Here is a 21,304-nt window from a genome sequence, read left to right as displayed (position 1 = left end):
AAGTGTGCGTTTAGTAAAACTGCCTTAAACACGTAAGTGCATGAGTAGAGTTCAAAGATGACCTAATGAAGAATGTGGCAACTGAATTTTTTTCCAGTTCTCTGAAACAATTTTTTAAAAGTCAGCTTTTAATACCTTCATGAATGCCACAAACATTCAAGAGTTAAGAATCACTGTTCATGGTTAAGAGCTGTGTTATCACTGACTTTCCCCAAATTACCTACTCTTATCACTCTTCTCTCTTTGCATTGCTTCCTTCTCAGCTTGTAAATCCTTTTCTTTCTGTTTCCCTTATTTATATGCTCTTAGATGGTAACAGATCTAAGACTAGAACCTAGAAGGTCAGTGACCCTAAACTTTGTGTGTATGTAGAAGAATGTGTCCTTGAAATAATTATTTGCTTAAATATAATAGAAGATGCATAAATAATAATAATAAAGTACTTACATAACAGGAAAAAACACATGTATTGAAATAAGGGTATACAATAGAAAGCATACCCTAAAGACTTCTTCTATTAAATATTTAGCTCTAAACCTTGACCATGATGAAGATTCTGGAAATGACAAAGGAGCAGCTCTCCTAAAGCAAGTCTCTGTTTTCCAACTATACTAATCCATCCTATCCAGTATTACCAAATAAATTTTTCCAAGTGACCTTCTGATCCTGTTTCTTTGTCTTTAAAAAGGGTTAGGTAACACTATTAGTGTGTGGCAGATCTCAGACTCCACCTGAGAATCTCCACCCTTTTCCCCATTTTAATATGAAGCCCCACTTTTAATATGGCCTATGCCTTTCCACAAATCAGATGCTCAATATATAATTTTTAAATTAAAAGATTCAAGAAATTTGGGACTATTTTTTAAGAATAGAAGGAAGAAACATGATAGCTACCCTCAGATATTTGAAAAGGATATCACACAAAAGGCGGATTTGGTAACTTATACAACTCCAGAGAGTAATAAATAGGAATTACAACATGGCAGTGCTTTGTTTAATAGAGTTAAAGCAGTGTTGAAGTTACACTCTAGAGAATTTTTAAAACCGTGTTTTCATTTTGGTGGCATTGTAAAAAAAAGAAAAGGCATATTTCTACATCATCTAAATGATCTCGCCATAGTTCTGTATACTTGCTTCAAGCCTTCTGTGTTTGAGACTGCATTTGTTTATGATCAAACTGTTACCAAATGACCACTAAAAGGAACAAGGTTACATTTTTTAATGCAGTATACATACTCGACTGAGGTCACTGGGTACATCTCAAAAATTCAGAGGATTATTTTGCTCCAAAAGAGGTCTGAACATTAATCCTGTGTTAAGAAACACAGGAATAAAAAAGAAAATGAGTAGATTGTCTTGTGAGAATGTTTTGTGTATGTCTATGAAAATTCTAAAAGCAGACTGGCCAATGCTCCTGTGGTGGTTGACATTAAATAACAAAACTTAAACCCAAAAGTCTGTACTTCGCAAGAACCTCAAACTTTAAAGTGCAATGAACTAAAAATTTAAAAATGGAATATGCTATGAATGAATGAATGAACATAAAAAATGGAATGTTCAACTGTGGCCTAAGCCATCAACGATTCAATGCTGTACTCAATAAATTAGCTGTACAATTACCTGTTGAATACATGAATGCACAATAGGACATAGTATAATAGTTAGGTGCCTGAGTCATGGTTAAGCGTTGAAGAAATTTTTTGAACCACTGAAATAAGTCAACTTAAATTATTCAAGAAAACATCCCTTCATCCATTCACAGTGAAGGCTTTGACTACTGGTTTGACACTATAACCATTTAAATATTTTAACTATGTTAGCTACAAAGGCAGGCAATATCCAACTTTCCCCTGCTAACAAGTTAAAAGACATTTAATGAGATTCTGGACACAAAGGACATAGAAATGTAGGCTTTCTTAATTTCCCCCTCCTTTAACGTCCCAAATAAATAGCTTTGAGAACATTTTTCTTCCTTTAGTATTACCACTATGGAAAATTATTTTAGAATAACATGTCTATACATAAACCAGTATTTAGTCTGCAAAGGCCAGATGTTCATGGAAAAAAAACAAAGTAAAGGAAAAGCATCAGTAACTATCCTGCCACTATTATTTACTCACTGGTGGTGAATAGGCTTTGTCAGATTATCACAAAGAAGGCTTGAGCGATTCTAAACAATGTTGAAAACAACTTAACAAATATTACAATATTATGAATATAGGGATAGTTTCTACTTAATTAAGCCCTAACTTTGTGCCAAGAGCTGTTCTGAGTGTTTCATATGAGTTGATGTATCATTTCATTCTCATAACAATCCTTTAAGGCAATTATTCTTATCATCCCAATGAAGCAATTTGTGTAAGATCACACAGTAGAGCTAAGAGATCTAGAAAAATGTGTGATCTTAACACATATTTAGTAGAGAAAAGGATCATCTTTTTCTTGAGATGAAAACCCTAACCCATAGAAGAAATACTCAACTTCCCAAAAGTCATGACAAGAACAGCTTGCAGAATGACTACACTTGGTAGAAAACTATAGAATATGAATTCAAATGACCTGCAACAAAAACTCATGGCCCATTAATTACAATGGTAGCACTGGTCAAGAGTTCTGTGTATAGTAAGATAATATTCTACAAGAAGACCATCAAATATGCTACAATAAGACATATTTGACTCATGTAATCAGGGAACTCCATTCACATGGCCAAGTAGGCCAAAACGGCATTCTTCTAGGAAACTGATATATAGACACTAGAAGAGAGGGGGAGTTTTTTTTACATTTTTTGGTTTTATATTACAAACTGTATGGATGCAGGTATGGGGATGCTAGCCGTCCTCTTCCACACCATACAGACAGCCTGTCAGTGGCAGAATAAGGCCAGCATGCAAATAGAGCAAAGGTATACAAGCCAAGTAATATCAAGACAAAAGTCAGGGATTATTACACTCTGAGATCATTTGAGACTCTAGTTTTGTCTCTTAAACCAAAACTAGATTGTGTTAGCCAATGACTACATTTTCCCCTCTTAAACTAGATTGAGTTGTATTTTGCTACTTGCAATAAGAAGAATCCTAATATACTTATCAAATTGCCAGTGTTTCAAATTTAAAACTTTAATGATGATAAAGTTCAAGAAAATGACACTCTAAAATATAACTAGGTCAAACTTTCTAGAAGATAAACAGGCAATTACATTGAAAGCTTTAAAATGGATACTTTTTGACCCTGTAATTCTACTTCTTTGAATTTATTATTAAGAAAGAACCATGGGGCCGGGCATGGTGGCTCACGCCTGTAACCTCAGCACTTTTCTCACTTTTTTGGGAATAGGTTTGATAAAAAGGCAATAATGGTAAAATAGACTATATCTGAAATCTAGAGAGTATTAAGAGCCATATATTAAGTACCCAACTTTAATATTATCTAAATTAACCATCACCACAATCCGACAAAATTCTGATACTCTTCCTCACTATTTAGATGGGAAAAAATGTAGATGTAAATTTTTTAAAAGCAGGTTAAAAACAGTACTCATTCCCTAATCCTACAGTTATTAACATACAGATGTAACACAGAGTTGAGAAATAGTAGACAATGGTCTCTACATAGTGAAAAAGCAGGTGATTTTTATTTCTTTGTGCACCTGTGTAGTTTTTAAATTTTTTCCTCCAAAATTTTTAAATTTCATTAAACATTAAAATAGTTTAGCCAAATCAAATGATTGTAAACACACTCAGGGAACTCCTATTTAAATGGTATTCTATTATAAAGCAAAGAGAACAATCAATGCTCTTCTATTATAAAGCAAAGAAAATAATCAAGCCCCAATCTTACTATAAAGTAATAGAATTTAAACATCTGTATCAAAAAAAGTCAAAGGAGACTCTTTAACTTTCTTCTTACCAATCAGTGAATCTCAGAGAGACAGGGAACTAAAGAATTAAAACATTCTTTTTAATTTTTTTTTTTTTTTGAGACAGCATCTCACACTGTCATCAGGCTGGAGTGCAGTGGCGCGATCTTGGCTCACTGCAACCTCTGCCTGCCAGGTTCAAGCGATTCTCCTGCCTCAGCCTCCCGAGTAGCTGGGATTACAGGCATGTGCCACCACATCCTGCTATTTTTTTTTTTTTTTGTATTTTTTTGTATTTTTAGTAGAGACGGGGTTTCTCCAAGTTGGTTGGGCTTGTCTTGAACTCCCGACCTCAGGTGATTCACCTGCCCCGGCCTCCCAAAGTGCTGGGATTACAGGCAGGAGCCACTGTGCCGGGCCGACGGTATTTCTAAAGAAACCTTTTAAAAACCTGCATTCTCTTTGTTTATCCAATTATTCACTCATTGTCTCATTTGTTAATTCAAATACTTATTAAGAGCTCACTGCGTACACCACATACCAGTATTCACACCACAGATTTCTTTTTTAATTTTTTTGAAATAGAGTCTTGCTCTGTCACCCAGGCTGGAGTGCAATGGGGCGATCTTGGCTCACTGCAACCTCCGCCTCCCGGGTTCAAGCAATTCTCCTGCCTCAGCCTCCTAAGTAGCTGGGATTACAGGTACCCGCCACCACGCCTGGCTAATTTTTGGTATTTTTAGTAGAGATGGGGTTTCACCATGTTGGCCAGGCTGGTCTCGAACTCCTGACCTCAGGTGATCCACCCGCCTCGGCATCCCAAAGTAGCCACTGCGCCCAGCCCACAAATTTCAAATTCAGTCTACTTGGGATTTGGTCCACTGAAACATATCCAGTTTTATAATGGAAAGGGGGAGGGTAGAAATCATTTTAAAGAAATTTGCTTAGCATCTGAATTTACAAGACTCTTAAGAACAGAAACATATCCCAACCCTCAAAAACTTCAATTTTCGCCTTTAAACCTTATATTTATTTTTAACCATAGTATTTTTCAGCTAGAAAAACAAATCCTCCCAAACTACTTGGAAAAAAAAAGGGGGAAACACAGGCGACCTGTCCTTAATGAGTGAAAATTGCAATATTAAATACTAGACACTTTTAAATTGATTTGCCTAAATATATCGTGGCTTTTCAAACAAGTGAAGAACTACATACAGTAAGCTATGTTCCATCACTACATTTTCCCATTTACAAGATAATACGTTTTCAAAATCATATGTTGAAATAATCTTTATGGTTAAAACTGTAACCGGTTAAGGTGAAATTTTAAGATAAAGAAACATAAATAAGTTGAGATCACCAGAACAGCTAAAAGCTAACATCTTGGGAACAGTTTTTAATAAAAATACATTATTTCAATTATTGTTTTAAATCTTAGAGAACAAATTTTCTAATTAAATTGGGCTTTATCAACAATAGAACAGGTGTACACTATTTTATCCAAAAAGTGTTTCTGTGAAAAAGTACTGGCATAACAAATCTAAGTCACTAGAAAAATTGAATTCTCATTTTAGAGGTACTTAATCTCCTTTCTGTTAAAGCTTCCACTGGCAAACTGTAGTTAGTTTTCAGCTGGTTAATTATCCACAAACAAGCCCTTAAAAACAATCACTTCAACATATTAGATGGCTACCGCTTCGCCACATTAGATGGCTGAGAGAGAGAAAGAGAAGAGAAGAGAGGGAAGGAAAGAAAGAAAACAAGTGTTTAGAAGGATGTGGAGAAATAGGAACCCTTGTGCACCGTTGGTGGGAATGTAAACTGGTGCAACTGCTATAGAAAACAATATGGTGGTTCCTTGAAAATTAAAAAGGGTTACCATATGATCCAGCATCCCTCTTCTGGATATGTATCCAAAAAAAGTGAAAGCTTCAAAGAGAGATTTGCAGACTCATGTTCACAGCAGCACAATAACCAAGATGTGGAAGCAACCCAAGTGTCCATTGCTGGATGAATGGCGAAACAAAATATGGTACATATAATGGAATATTGCTCAGACTCAAAAAGGAAGGAAATTCTGACACATGCTACAACATGGATGAACCTTGAGGACATTACACTAAGTGAAATAAGCCCATCACAAAAATATTAAAACCCTATAATTCTATTTATATGAGGCATCTAGAGTAGTTAAATTTGCAGAAACAGAAAGTAAAATGGTGGTTGCCAGAGGCTGAGGAGAGGGGGAAATTGGGAGTTGTTTAATGGGTATGATTTCAGCTTTGCAAGATGAAAAAGTTGTGGAAGTTAGTTGCACAATGTGAATATACTTAACACTACTGAACGGTACTTAGAAATGGTTAAGATGGTAAATTTTATGTTAATGTTTTTGAACTACGATTTTTAAAAACAATCAAAAGCTATAAGAAAAAGCCATGAGGTAATCACAATTTTTGTTTTTACGAAACAAAAATTTTTAATTTTGTTTTAAAAATTCGGGTTTTAGATACTAGATTTCTCTAAAGGGATCATGTCTGGCAAACAGATAAGGGTTTATAAATTTCTACTGCAGAAAACATGAACATTAATACTCAACGCATATACAAAACAGCTAATTCTTGATGTGTCAAGAGACCAAGAGATATAATTATTTTTAAAATTCCAAAGCCTATAGTTAATTTAAACATTCTGACCATATTTTTACCAAAAATACTGAGCAACAAGAAGCTTGGCTTGTCTTAGTTTCAAATTCTCTTTCTAACCTTCCAGAGTTAAGCAGAAAACACATACACACACTGGATAAAATCCACCCACTGGATAACTAGTCACAAAGTTTAAAAAATGAATTTCTTGATCGGAAACTCATCCAACATCACATTTAAATTTAGATTATTTTTCTCCTGGTTAAGAAACAGACTTATGTTAATCTTAGATAAAGGGATACATTATTTTAAGTATCTAAATTTAAAAAAATTATATATTGAGAAGGCACCTATGAACACACAATTTAACCCAAATCTTTAACATCCATGCACATCAATTTTTATTTCACCACCAAACATAATAAACTATTTTGAGTTCTTCAGAAAAAAAAAATCAGTCAAGAGACTAAATAATCCCCCTCAGCTTTCTATACACCACTCTCGACATACAAGAATAGAATGTAACCACAAAATCTAAACCCTGAGCCCAGACACCATTAGAGTCACAGACAATGGCGTTAAAAGTAAAGACAATGGAAGTTAACAGGTAGAAAAGTTGACATTCTCCAAACTGCACAAGGTGCTCTGCAGTGGACCGTAGGAATGAACTCCAATACTTTCTCAGTCTAAAATAACTTGATAGTTCAGTAAATACACACATGTGGAGGAGTGCATAGACTTCATACAAATTGAGCCACAAAACAGACCAGTAAGACAAGCTTGAAGTCTTGCCTTCAGATGGAACCCAATGGTCTTAACTCTGGAGAAACTCATAAGCAAAGGACAGTTTTTCTACCATGTAGCTGCTTTACTGAGAATATTTTATCAACTCATTATCTTTCACAAAGGTTAATTTTTATAAAATTGTCTAAACTTTGGCATCAAGACAAAAAATGTTTTAACTTACTGCCAGTACTAAGAAGGCAGTGTCTTGCACATATCTTGCTTAAATGAACAGTAAGACTAGAATACTGTGTATGTTTGACTCTAGAGTCCAGAGTAAACTCAGTATTCTATTTGGGGAGAAAACACAGGGGTGAGCAATTGTGAAGGAGGAGGCCTCTACTAGAGTAGAGAGTAGATCAGACGCTCAAGAAAAATAACTGATAGTAGGTGCCAATATAACCCAAGGATGTACTCTTTTGCCCATTTTAACAGGAAAAAAACGCTTTTCAAGCTCTGGATCCAATGTTAGTCTTTTCACTTTCAGGAGACAGAAAAGATGCATGAAGACACAGAAAAGAAACTAAAGGAAATAGCTGGAAGGACTAGCAAAAAAAGAGTTTTAAGAGTTGTGGAAGTTTAAACAAGAATTTTAACAGGTAACATCTATTTTCAAGTACACAGTGTCACCAAGACTCCTGCAATGGGCTAAGTGCTTCACAAGCATTATCTCATTTAACCTTTACAATAACTGCTCAGATGGCTGCTATTCTTATCATCACTTCAAAAGGAGGAAAGAGGCTCAGAGGCATTCATTAACTTGCTCAAGCTCACAAGTGAAGGGCTGGGACCCTTAACTCAGGGGTATCTGCCTCTAGATCCTATGCTCTTAACCACCATATGCTGCTTCCTCAACAAAAGGACAATCAAAATAGAATTATAAGGAGAAAAGTTTGCTAATAAATGAGAGAGCTTCTTGACTTTTAATGGCCAAAGTTAATGAAGGAAATTAAGGAATATCTATTCTCAGAAATTTTACTTTAATGATTCAGTAATTATTTGTTTTGGAAACGCTGAAGGAGTCTGGCCTGAAGCCTGAAACAGAATCATTACTCTCTTGACATTCCCTTAAAAATCTAAAAATCAAAATGCACGGGGTATTAAATAAGTTCAGCCCCTATAACTAGGAACCAACATGAAATGTCCTGTGTTAAATCTACAATATCATAACCATTTTCTATTCTGATTTCTTCCAATTCTTCAGGTTTTGAGTTTCCTAGACCTTCTTTTAAAAAGACAAATTTGTTTCCCAAACTCCGACATTGGGAGCTCATTTAAAATGAAAAAAAAATTGCATGAAGAAAATCTCCATCCCTCAACCTCTGTTATCTTTCAAAAAACTGTAAATTAGTTAGAAAAGGTCATCTATTATAAACAGCATCTAAAAGTGCTGAGTAACCACCACTTATTAAGTGTTTAACTTAATTTTTCAGTTATATCAAGAACTTCTATACTAAGAAATATGAATCCATCCAATCCAAGGTTGCCAAGTTTTCAAATGAGAAAATTTTGAAAGTAACAGATGGGCTGAGGAAAATCTAAGAGCTTATTTAGAATTGGGGCTGATGAACAGTAGCTAATTTATTAATTCATTCATTTCAAAACTGCTTCTGATATTCTGAACGGATGAATGGCAAATAAATGAGTTCTATACTGTATATAAAAAAAGTGATTGGTGCATAACTTAATGCATTGTATTAAGTATGATTCAATATATAATAAGGATAGAAAACTGGCACTACACAGAGGTAATCTGCCTTAGGTTTACAATATAGCAGCTTTATCATTTTATCAAAAGCACTGTAATCACCTCCGCAAAATAAACTGCAATTAATTCCTGGTAACTCTTGGAATTAATCTAGACCTGTTTACTCACTTTTTGAATTTTATAAGTGCCTTCTCTGCTGTATACAAACTAAGAATTTAATATTCTATTGAAGAAGAGCCAGGAGAAGGGATCTACAAAACAGCAAGAATATAAACAAGTTTATCTTCTGCTGATACTGATTAGGGAAATTAATCTCTCTGCCAGAAGAGTGGAAGGATTTAACAGCAAAGCCAGTCTACTAACCAAAACTCTTACTCTAAATCTTCAATTCCTTAAATGATTTCCTTAAAAGTTAAAATGCCAAAGTGGGCAAAATTGTGTGTGTTGGGGGATGGGGGAGTCCGCTCTTAATACCACTGGTCCAACTCACGATTCTTAATCTCTGATGTACCCCTTAGACTCAAACTTCAAGGTGATTTATAAAAAACTTGCATTAAGTTCTAACCGAGTGATTACTTACTTTGGATATATGTTGACGGTTTTCCTTTAATATACTTCAATTTCAGGAAAATGAGACAGAGTTCGAATTTTTGCAACATTTTAGTGCCGCATTTCATTCACTCATCATATACTTTTTTCAGTATCATTAAAACTGTCTGCCTACATTTAACCAGCCCCTACATTTTCATTATTTGAAGAATGAATGAGGCATATATTCATTTATAATATCTGCGTTCTCGTGACAGGTGATATGAACTCAAGTATCCAAATCTGAAGTTCTCTTTAAAATGTTGCCATTTCCCTAAATTCCCATTACTCTGACTCTCATTCTAGGCAAGTTTTTCAAGGCGATTAAAAGGAAACAAAACCTGCACGTGCAAACTAAAAAGTTCGCATCTTAAGGCCATCGCGGCAAATCCCTAATGCACAAAGGCAAAGACACCCGCGACGGCTGGGCAACTACAGGACAAGATCGCATCCGACCACGCGAGTCCCTCGGTCGGGAACTCAGGGCCCCAAGTCCACTGGAAAGCCAGGACCAGCGTGCAAGGTCCGCCCCAGGGCCGAGTTTTCAATGGAACCGGAGAGGATGGGGGCGGGAAGGAGCGGAAGCTCCGGGTGCAAACCGTGGCTACCGAGCTGCAGCTCATTTCTCTTCCCGGGGTTTTCAGGCTGGGTAAAGTCCCCTCCGGATGGGGCCACAGAGCAGGCTGGGTTTTTGAGGCGGGTAGGTGGGCGGCGCGAGGCCCCCACGGCCGGCGGGGAGGGCAAGCAGGGCTCAGACCCCGGCCCCTGAAAGCACTTTCGAGGCGTCTCCCACCCCCCACGACAAGATGGCGACGTGGACAGCGGGGGAGCCCGGCCGGCGAGGTTGGGGGAAGAGAGGGGAGGGGAGCAGCAGCAGAAACAAAAAGGCTGCCCCCCCCCAATCCCATTAACGCCGAGGCCTGCCCGGGAGCCAAGGGCGGGCAGGCGGGCGGGGTCGCGGGGGGAGAAGGCGGCCGGCCGAGGGAATGGGCTTACTTTTTCTTGTCGTTCGCGCCGCCGGCGCCCTCCATGGTGAATCGGTCCCCGCGATGCCTTCACGGCGGGCGGCCCCCAGGCTCGCTCCGGCCTAAGCGCTGGCTCCCTCCACACGCGGAGAGAGAAGGAAAGGCAAGTCCAGAGGTGGGTGTGCGAGGCGGGAAACCCCTCGTGAGACCAGAAGCAGGAGAAGCGGGCGACAATCGCCGGGGTCCGGACCCGGCTCCGAGCCTCTCCTCAGGTGGCTTGTCAGGGCCCAGCCCGACGCACTGGCCGAAGCGACGACGAGGGTGATCCTCTTGTCCCCTCAGACGAGGCAGCACTGTGCACTGAGGAGCTGAGGCAGCGTCAGGGGGCGGGCAAGGGCGGAGGCGCGCTCGGGCGCGCGGGGAGGGGAGAGGGGGCGGGAGCGCGCCCGCTCGCCTGCCCAGGCCGGCGCGCGCTCCCGCAGGCCCGCCTCACCTGAGGTGGAGGCGGGTTCCTCGAGAGCCAATGGCGAGCGACGCAGGCGGCAAGTCCCCACCCCAGCCCACGTCGCTCTCAGCCAATCAGAAGGCGGTCAGCTGAGGCACAGCTGGGACGCGCTGCGGCGCTCACGTGCTCGTCTGTGTTTAGCGGCGGAGGAAAGAGAAAGGAGCTGGGGTTGCGGCTCAGCACGAGTCTGGGGACTCTGCGCCTTCTCCTAAGGAAGGCGGTGCCCGGCTTTGGGAGGCGCTGCTGAGAAGGGATTTCGGTTGCCTGGTCCCAAACATGCATCATATTTTCCTACTCTTGGTGCAGTAATGTAATGCTCCCGCTCTCTTTCTCCTCGGCCGCAGTGCTGGGCATGATTGCCGCCCGACTCTGCTGAGCTCTCTGTTCAAAAAAGCAGACTTCGCCTCGTGGCAGCAAGCCCTTCCTTTGGTCTCGTTGCTTAGATGTGTTACAACGGGGCTTTTCCTTGCCAGGTTACCTAACCATGGGTCAATGTCACCCACCGCACTCTTTGCCACGGAACACAGGGGAACTCACCTTGTCTACTAAGTTTTTCTGTGGCGGAGTTTAATTACTGAATAAATGCAATTAAAAATAAAAATTAACTCCTGTTGCTGTAAACTTCAAGGGAAATAAAGTTGCAGGGAAATCTTAAAATCTGAAACTATGTTAAGCATTTACAAATAGGTATAAATGACTTTAATAAGCATATAAACTAATTTCAGGGAAAGAGTAGAAAAAATGGCCTTTGGCAACTTTGCAAGCTACTAAATAAAACGTAATCACTTTTGTCTTTGGAGGGATAAACTTCAAGCCTGTCAGTCTTCTAAAAGAAAAATATATTTTGAGCCCAACAAAGGAGCATTGCACATATATCTCCACTTGGCGCTAAATTATTTTACTTCTCACCTTTGCCTTATGAGTTTCTTGTTAAAACCTAGCTTTGGGTTGTAAATATAAATATCTGTAGTGGCTTTCAGTTGTATTAGCATGTAATAACAATGGTCTATATAGAAGCATCAAACTCTGACAAGACAACAACCAGTGTATACAGCACCTCTTTTTAACTGGTCAGTAGACCTACAAAGATACAATTAAACATTGACCTTAGCGGATGCGGTGGTTCCAGCTACTCAGAGGGGTGAGGCTGGAGGATCCCTTGAGCCTGGGTGTTCCAGCCTAGGGAACATAGCAAGACTCCATCTCTTTAAAAAATTTTTGATCTTCACGCTACTTTTGTTTTTTTCAGATCTACAACACTAAATGATACGTATTATGTCTTGAAAAGAACCATGGGAAATGCCTGAAGAGAAGAAAGAACTAAAAATACTCATAATTTCTTTTTTAATTGTGGAAAGAATAATTCTGTAAATTAAAAACCTGTTAGTTTAACATTCTGGAGATACTGTATTAAGAACACTGGCTCCAGAATCAAGCGTGAGCTTGTACACAGGCTTTGAAACTTAATGGCAAGTCGTTTAATCTCTCCATAACTCAGTTTACTTATTTATAAAATGGATATAAAAGTGTCTATACCACAGTATTATGGATGGTTAAATGAGATAATACATGTATACTTAGAACAATATCTGGTGCATAGTAAGCACTCAGTAAATGTTAGCTCTTAGTATTGTTGGTGGCATTATTATTATTATCATTATTATTATTTTGAGATGGAGTCTCGCTCTGGCCCACAGGCTGGAGCGCAGTGGTGCGATTTCGGCTCACTGCAACTCCTGCCTCAGCCTCCCAAGTAGCTGGGATTACAGGCACCCACCACCACACTCGGATAAATTTTCTATTTTTAGTAGAGACGAGGTTTCACCATGTTGGCCAGGCTGCTCTCAAACTCCTGACCTCAGGTGGTCCGCTCGCCTCGGGTTCCCAAAGTGCTGGGATTACAGGCATGAGCCACAGTGCCTGGCCTATCATCATTATTATTGCCCTCAAATTTATTCCTCTGTTAACAGTAATTACTCGGGCTTCTCCTACAGTTTAGCCATTTTTAACTATCCAAGAATACCAATTATGTTAATATAAATCCACATATATTCTCTATTTTCAACTTTGGAACTGCCCATCGTGTTCCCATCCTCATTTATGAGGGTAGCTGCAGAGATCTTCAATCATTTCCCTTTTCATTATACTTATAGCAATTCTCTCTGGGCAGTGATTATAGTATATAATGTTTGTGACATCAAAAGACAAGCATTTTGTAACAGTAAATCTAAGTCATTTAAAATTTTTTTGGATCATTTCAAAAGTTTAAAGCAGAATGATAATTTGATCAGCAAAAAAATTTTTGAATATTCATTAAATTTGCCCTAAAGTTAATTTTCCTTTTCAAAAATGTATAAAATATATTTTTATGTATATGTGTATACACAAATATAAATATGAAAATGGAAAGGAAAGTAGTATATGTGTATGTATATATGTGTATATACAAATATAAATATGAACATGGAAAGCAGTAATATTCTGCCAACTAATTTTCATATAGTTACAAAGGCACCAAATAGTATCCCCTAATTCAAACAATCCTATTAAATAACAGACACCAAAAAGGAAAATTTCACATAGGATAAAATTTTAAATCCCCCTCTCTACAACCACTTAACAAATGCATTTAGGTTATTACTATGTAAGTATATCTTAACAAACAGTCATTTAATCACTTTCTAACTTTGCAGAACTTTCTGAGTAGACTACAAGATTACTTGCAAATGACCCCATTGACCCTTAGCCCATATTTATTAGGAAATTGGGCAGTGAATCAGGAGGCTAGGTAAAACTTGAAATTTTGATTACTACTAAATAATACAGAGCATTGAGCCTTTTGAAGGTGAAATGCATCAGATGCACACAATTTATAGGGTATCAAACTATACAAGAAGACCTAGTATTCAGTAAGTGATTCCTGGCCTATTTATTACCCTTAGTTGTTTCTTTTTCTTTAAGCTATTCATAACAAGAACAATGGCAGCAAAAGGGTATTGTTTGGAAGGAAAGTGCTTACAAGATAACAGGCATTAAAAATCTTTGTTTTTTCCTTTCAAGAATCAAGACACAAAGTATCTGTAATTCCAACATTTTGGGAGGCTGAGGCAGGAGGATCACTTGAGGCCAAGAGTTTGAGACCAGCCTGGGCAACAAAGTGAAACTCCCATCTCTACAAAAAATTTTAAAAATTAGCTGGGCTTGGTGGTTAGTGCCCGTAGTCGTAGCTACTCTGAAGGCTAAAGCGGGAGGATCACTTTCTCCCAGGAGTTTGAGGCTGCAGAGGGGTATGATTGTGCCACTGCACTCCAGCCTTGACAGAGCAAGACCCTGTATCTTAAAAAAAAACACAAAAAACAAACAACAACAACAAAACCCACACACACAGACACACAAAATAAAATGTATATTTATCTGAGTTTAGGGGGAATATAAACAGACTGAAAATTTGATATTAGCACTTTTCAATTATGATAAATATTTTTAAGCTGAATTTACAAAGGAACACCAAGGGGCTTTCAGTTTTCTGTTCAACATGTAAAGAGCCTGGAAGTTGTCACTCTCATCCTCACAACAAGAAAAAAAAGCTAAGCAAACTGAAATCAGTAACTCTTCTTAGATCCACCAGAGAATTGAGGTCACAGGAAAAACTACTGCCCTAAAAACTAGAGAGACAGACAGATAGATACAGAGAATCACAGCTTTTCAGAGAATCACAGTTTACCAGGAGCAGAGCCCAGGCACAGAAGCCATAAGCTGAAGCTAGTTTCACAGCTGGAGCCAACATCATTAGGAACACTTACCTGTAATTGGGGAATTGCTGGAGGCTCAGTGCAGACTAGCTTGAGAGTTAAAAACTCCAAGGGAACTCAGTCTGAGAGGGGCCTCAATACTTACCTCAGTTTTACCTCTATGAATCCTGTCAGATTCTCACTGTAAAGATCTGAGAAAAATCTGCTTTGCTTTTGCCAGGGAGAAGGGGTAAGTAACCATCGTGAAATACTCTCAGGGCTCTCTGTTCTTCTTAACAAGACCTGGCCTCAAGGGAAACTCTCTATCAGAGCCTAACCAAATGAATCTACCAAAGGCTAACCAATCTGGAGGAAGGGAAATTACCAACTCTGGTCAGCTCTAGCCTTCCACATGGGAGAAGGGAAATACTCAACTGAAGCTCACTAAAAGACTTGAGTCCTAATCATAGGACTGCAGAAAGTCCTCCTCTCTGCCTCACCTTATCACCACATCAGAAGAGCTCCTGTGTAATAACGGGGCATTACAGCTAAAAGAACTCAAACCTCAGACCCTATTTTAAGAGTCTCTGGGGACATCCAAAGACAACATAGGAAGCAAAAACAAGGACATAGTAGGAAATTTTAGCCTCTGACACCACGAACAGTAACAAAGCCTACCTCTTTGCCAGATAAACATGAAACCTCACACTAAAGGCCCATCTACCTAAGTTCTTTTTACCTGATACAGCATGTCTGGCTTTCAACAACGACAACAATGACAAAAAAAATTACAAAATATGCTAAAAGGCAAAAAACACAGTCTGAAGAGACAAACCAAACATCAGAATCAGACTCATATATGGCAGAGATTTTTGAATTTCAGACCAAAAATTTTAAATAAATATGATTAATATGCCAAGGATTCTAAGCAAACAGTGGGCAACATGCAATAACACATGGATAATGTACTCAGAGATATGGAAGCTCTAAGAAAGAATAAAAAGGAAATGTTAGAAATAAAAAACAATAGAACAAATGAAAAATGCCTTTAATGGGCTCATCAATAGACTGGATACAGCCAAGGAAAGAATAAGTAAGCTTGAAGATATGTCAGTACAAACTTCTAAAACTGAAATGCAAAGCAAAACAAAAAAACAAAAAAAAAAGAAAAATATGGAACAGAATACCCACGTACTGTGGGTGCGAGACGATTACAAAAGTTATAACCTAACTGTAATGAAAGTACCAAAAGAGAAGAGAGAGGCAAGGAAAGAAGAAATAGTTAAATAATGACTGAGAATCTTCCAAAATTAATGACAAATACCAAACCACAGATTCAGGCATCTCAGAGAGCACTGACAGGGTAAACACAAAAAAATCTACACCTGGACTGGCCAGGGATGGGGACTCGTGCCTGTAATCCCAGCTCTTTTCAAGGCCAAAATGGAAGGATCACTTGAGCCCAGGAGTTGGAGAGTTAGAGACCAGCCTGGGCAACATAGGGATACTCTGTCTCTATAAAAAATAAAAAATTAGCCTGAGTGGGTGGCATGTGCCTGTAGTCCCAGTTACTTGGGTGGCTGAGGCAGGAGGATTGCTTGAGCCCAGGAGTTCAAGGCTGCAGTGAGCTGTGATGGCACTGCTGTGCTCCAGCCTGGGCAGCAGAGTGGGACCCTGTCATTTGTGTGTGTGAGTGTGACAGAGTCTCACTGTGTCGCCCGGGCTGGAGTGCAGTGGCACAATTTCAGCCCACTGCAACCTCCACCTCCCAGTTTCAAGGGCTTCTTCTGCCTCAGCCTCCCGAGTAGCTGGGATTACAGGCGGCTGCCACCATGCCCAGCCAATTTTTATATTTTTAGTAGAGACGGGTTTCACCATGTTGGCCAGGCTGGTCTCGAACTCCTGACCTCAGGTGATCCACCCACCTTGGCATCCCGAAGTGCTGGCATTACAGGCGTGAGCCACCGCACCCGGCCTAACCCTGTCTCTTAAAGAAACAAATAAACAAAATCTTCAAAATCTACACCTAGGTATAGTATTTTCAAAACTGTGGAAAATCAAAGACAAAGAGAAAATCTTGAAAGAAGGGGCTGGGGCAAGGGAGTATGGGAGTGGGAGAAAACACCTTACTTACAGAGGTGGAACAATAAGAGTTACATCAAACTTCTTTTCAAAAACCATGCAAGCAAGAAAAGTGTGAGATGAAATACTTAAAGTGTTAAAAGAAAAAACTCACCCATCTAAAATTCTGTACTCAGTGAAATTAACCTTCAAAAATATTGGAGTAAAAATTAAAGGAGTAAATTGTCCTTTCTTCAAAAGAAAGTCTGACTTTCTCAGACATATAAAATGGAGAAAATTTGTTGCCAGTTGAGCTGCCTTGCAGGAAATGTTAAAAAGAAGTTCCTCAGAAAGAAGAAAAATAATATAGATCAGAAAATTGAATCCACATAAAGAAAGGAAGAACGTTATAAAAGGAATAAAGGTAAAATAAAATATTTTATTTTTCTTAATTGATCTAACACATAATAGTTTGTTCAGAAAAAGAATAGTAAAAATGTATTCTGGATTATTTTATGGAAACGGGAAATGAATGACAGCAATGTTAAAAGGGATGGGACGGAGGAATTAAGAATACTGTTATAAGATACTTGTACTACCAGTGAGGCAGTATAATATTATTTGAAAATGGACTTGGATTAGTCATATATGTGGATTGCAAACTCTAGGACAACCAGTAAAATTTTTTTTTTCTAAAGTATAATTGATATGCTAAGAGAGGAGAAAGAATGGAATTATGTAGACTGCTCAATTAAAACCAAAGAAGACAGAAAATGAGTGGAAGACAACACAGAAACAAAGGACAAGAGCAAAAAAGAGAATTCCACAGAATTGACATAACAAAACCAAACAAAAAATCTCCTGAAACAAATAAGCTATTATAGCAAAGTTGCAGGATACAAGGTTAATGTACAAGAGTCTATCTCTTTCCTGTATACAGCAAGGAACAGTTGGAATTTGAGTTAAAAACACAATACCAGCCGGGCGTGGTGGCTCACGCCTGTAATCTCAGCACTTTGGGAGGCCGAGACGGGTGGATCACCTGACGTTAGGAGTTTGAAACCAGCCTGGCTAACGTGGTGAAACCCTGTGTCTACTAAAAAAAAAATACAAAAATCAGCCGGGTATGGTGGCGGGCACCTGTAATTCGAACTACTCGGGAGGCTGAGGCAGAAGAATTGCTTGAACGTGGGAGGTGGAAGTTTCACTGAGCCGCAATCGCATCACTGCACTCCAGCCTGGATGACAAGAGCAAGACTCTGTCTCAAAAAAAAAAAAAAAAAAAAAAAAAAATTACCATTTATATTAGCACCAAAATATTGAAATACTTAGGTATAAATCTAAGAAAATATGTATAAGATCTATATGAGGGAAACTACAAAACTCGAATGAAAGAAAACAAAGGAATCTAAATAAATGGAGAAATAGTTCATGTTCATGGAAAGGAAAATTCAATATTAACAGGTCAGTTCTTTTTCCAGTTGATCTATAGATTTAATACAATCCAAATCAAAACCCCAGCAACTTATTTTGTGGATATCAACAAGCTGATTCTAATGTTTACATGGAAAGGCAAAACCAAATAGCCAGTATGGTATTGAAGAAGAACAAATTCGGAGGACTGACACTACTACTACTTCAAGGCTATGATAGAAACCTACAGTAATCAAGACAGTGTAGTACTGGCAAAAGTATAGACAAATAGATCAGTGGAACAGAATTTAGAGCCCAGAAATAAGCCCACACAACAATAGCCACCAAAAATAGCCATTCGTTTTTAACAGACGAACAAAGGCAATTCAATAAAGAAAGAATAATTTTTTTTAGCAAATACTGCTGGAACAACTAGATATTCACATGCAAAAAAATTAAATCTAGACTCTGACCTTATTACGCCTATCACAAAAATTAACTCAAAATGGATTCTGGACCTAAATGGAAAATGGAAAACTATAAAGTTTCTGGAAAATGACATAGGAAAAATTCTAGGTTGACTTTAGGTTTGGCAATGAATTTTTAGATACACCACCAAAAGTATAATTCATGAAAGAAAAAATTGCTAAGTTGGATTTCATTACATTTAGAAAACCTTTTCTCTGCAAAAGACAGTGCTAAGAGAATGAAAAGACAAGCCACACATTGGGAGAAAATATTTGCAAAACACATGTCTGATAAAGGACTTGTATCCAAAATATACAAAAAAACTCTTAAAACGCAACAAAAGGAAAATAAATAACCAAGTTAAAAAGTGGGCATAAGATCTGAACAAACCTTACTAAAGATGTACAGATGACAAACAAGCAATATGTAAAGATGCTCTACATCATATGTCATTAGGGAATTGCAAATTTTAAATAACAATGAGATACCACCACTACACTCTTAAACTACTAAAATCCAAAACACGATAATACCATATGCTGGTGAGGATGTGGAGCAACTGGAACTCTCTTTTATTGCTGGTGAAATGCAAAATGGTACAGCCACTTTGAAAGACAGTTTGTTAGTGTATTACAGAGCTAAACATAGTCTTACCATACAATCCAGCAATTGCACTCCTGGTTATTTGCCTGCATGGGTTGAAAACTCATATGTTACCTAACAAATGTTATAGCAACTTTATTCATAATTGCCAAAAATTGTAGACAATCAAGAATTGCTAATAGGTGAATGGATAACAAATTGTGCTGCATCTTTACAATGAAATATTATTAAGCAATAAACAGAAATGAGCTATCAAGCCACCAAAAGACTTGGAGGAAATTTAGATGCTTATTGCTAAGTGAAAGAAGCCAATCCAAAAAGCCTATATATTGTATGATTCTAACTCTATGGCATTCTGGAAAAGGCAAAACTATGGAGCTAGTAAAAAGATTCAGTGGCTGCTAGAGATTAACAGGAAGAGGGGAGGGATGCATAGGTGGAACATAGAGGATTTTTTAGGACAGTGAAACTATTCTGTATGGTACTCAAATGGTAGATACGTGACATTATGCATTAGGCAAAACCCATAGAACTATATAACATTAAGGGAGAACCTTAATACAAACTATAGACTTTAGTTAATAATCATGTATCAATATTGGTTCATAAGTGGTAACAAGTGTCCCAAACTGATGCAAGCTGTCAATAATAGGGAAAACCATGAGTTTGGGGGTGGTGAGGAAAGGGAGAGTATATGGGAATTCTCTGTAACTTCTGTTCAATTTTTCTTTAAACCTAAAACTGCTCTAAGAAATAAAGTCTATTAATTAAAAGGAAAAAAACTGAATACTTTTTTTTTTTTTTTTGAGACGGAGTCTTGCTCTGTCACCAGGCTGGAGTGCAGTGGTGCGATCTCGGCTCACTGCAACCTCCACCTCCCAGGTTCAAGTGATTCTCCTGCCTCAGCCTCCCAAGTAGCTGGGACTACAGGTGCGTGCCACCATGCCCAGCCAATTTTTTTGTATTAGTAGAGATGAGGTTTCACCATGTTGGCCAGAATGGTCTCTATCTCTTGTTGGCCAGGATGGTCTCTATCTCTTGACCTGGTGATCCACCCGCCTCGGCCTCCCAAAATGCTGGGATTACAGGCGTGAGCCACTGAGCCACTGCACCTGGCCTGAATGCCTTTTTTAAAATTAATCCAAGGCCACTTTCAAAATGAATACCCCCCCTTTTTTTTTAACCAATGTCACGTTTTCCAGTCTTTCTGAATGAAGCAAAAGGGTTGATGTGTAAGAACAAACTGCAATAAAACATCCCATTCACTATATTCTGACTAGAAAGGAAAATGATATTTGGTATTTCTCCGACATCAAAGTCAATTGGAAGATTCTTAAAAGACACAGTTCCATAAGATATTCCATTTCTAGAAAAAGAAGACATAACAAAGAACAGAGTTGCATTTTTGAAAATTAATGGTAATAGTCTCCCCTGATTCAGACACTTACAGGATTTCAATATATTTCTTCATTCATAAAATTAATTTTAAATTGTTAAAATGATCAATTTCAATAGCTGAAGAGTAAATAGCATAGCTAGCTATAAGTTGGTATATTAATAAACAGAAAAGGATAGGCATGGTTGCTCCTGCCTGTAATCCCAGCACTTTGGGAGGTCAAGATGGGAGGATTGCTTGAGCCCAGGGGTTTGAAGCCAGTCTGGGCAACATAGTGCGAACCCATCTCTATAAAAAAATTTAAAAAATTAGCCAGGCATGGTAGTGTGTGCCTGTAGTCTCACCTATATGGGAGGTTGAGGCAGGAGGATTGCTTGATCCCAGGAGTTTGAGGCTGCAGTGAGCCATGCTGATGCCACTTCACTCCAGCCTGAGTGACAGAGGGAGACACTGCCTCAAAATAAATAAATAAAGTACCAGGAGAAGGATGTTTATTAAGAATCTGCTTTGCAGGGCTGGGCGTGGTGGCTCACGGCTGTAATCCCAGCACTTTGGGAGGCCGAGGCGGGTGGATCACGAGGT

At 38.5% G+C, this 21,304-nt stretch overlaps 1 protein-coding gene across 3 annotated transcripts in view; it reads right to left on the bottom strand.

Annotated features, from left to right (window-relative positions):
• HIF1A (hypoxia inducible factor 1 subunit alpha) overlaps positions 1–11,053 on the bottom strand; it is a 51,556-nt gene extending 40,503 nt beyond the window's left edge. Inside the window, exon 1 of one of the 3 annotated variants that reach the window (XM_024231306.3) lies at positions 10,577–11,053. In XM_024231306.3, the coding sequence (XP_024087074.3) occupies positions 10,577–10,611 (35 nt within the window). In that variant the 5' untranslated portion in view covers positions 10,612–11,053. 3 annotated transcript variants of the gene reach the window in all.
• Between the last annotated feature and the right edge of the window lie 10,251 nt (positions 11,054–21,304).

This window comes from Pongo abelii, chromosome 15 (assembly GCF_028885655.2).
Source record: "Pongo abelii isolate AG06213 chromosome 15, NHGRI_mPonAbe1-v2.0_pri, whole genome shotgun sequence".
Classification (NCBI taxonomy): Eukaryota; Metazoa; Chordata; class Mammalia; order Primates; family Hominidae; genus Pongo; species Pongo abelii.
The sequence above is the reverse complement of the archived record's forward strand: the minus strand, read 5'-3'. Positions and strand labels throughout refer to the sequence as shown.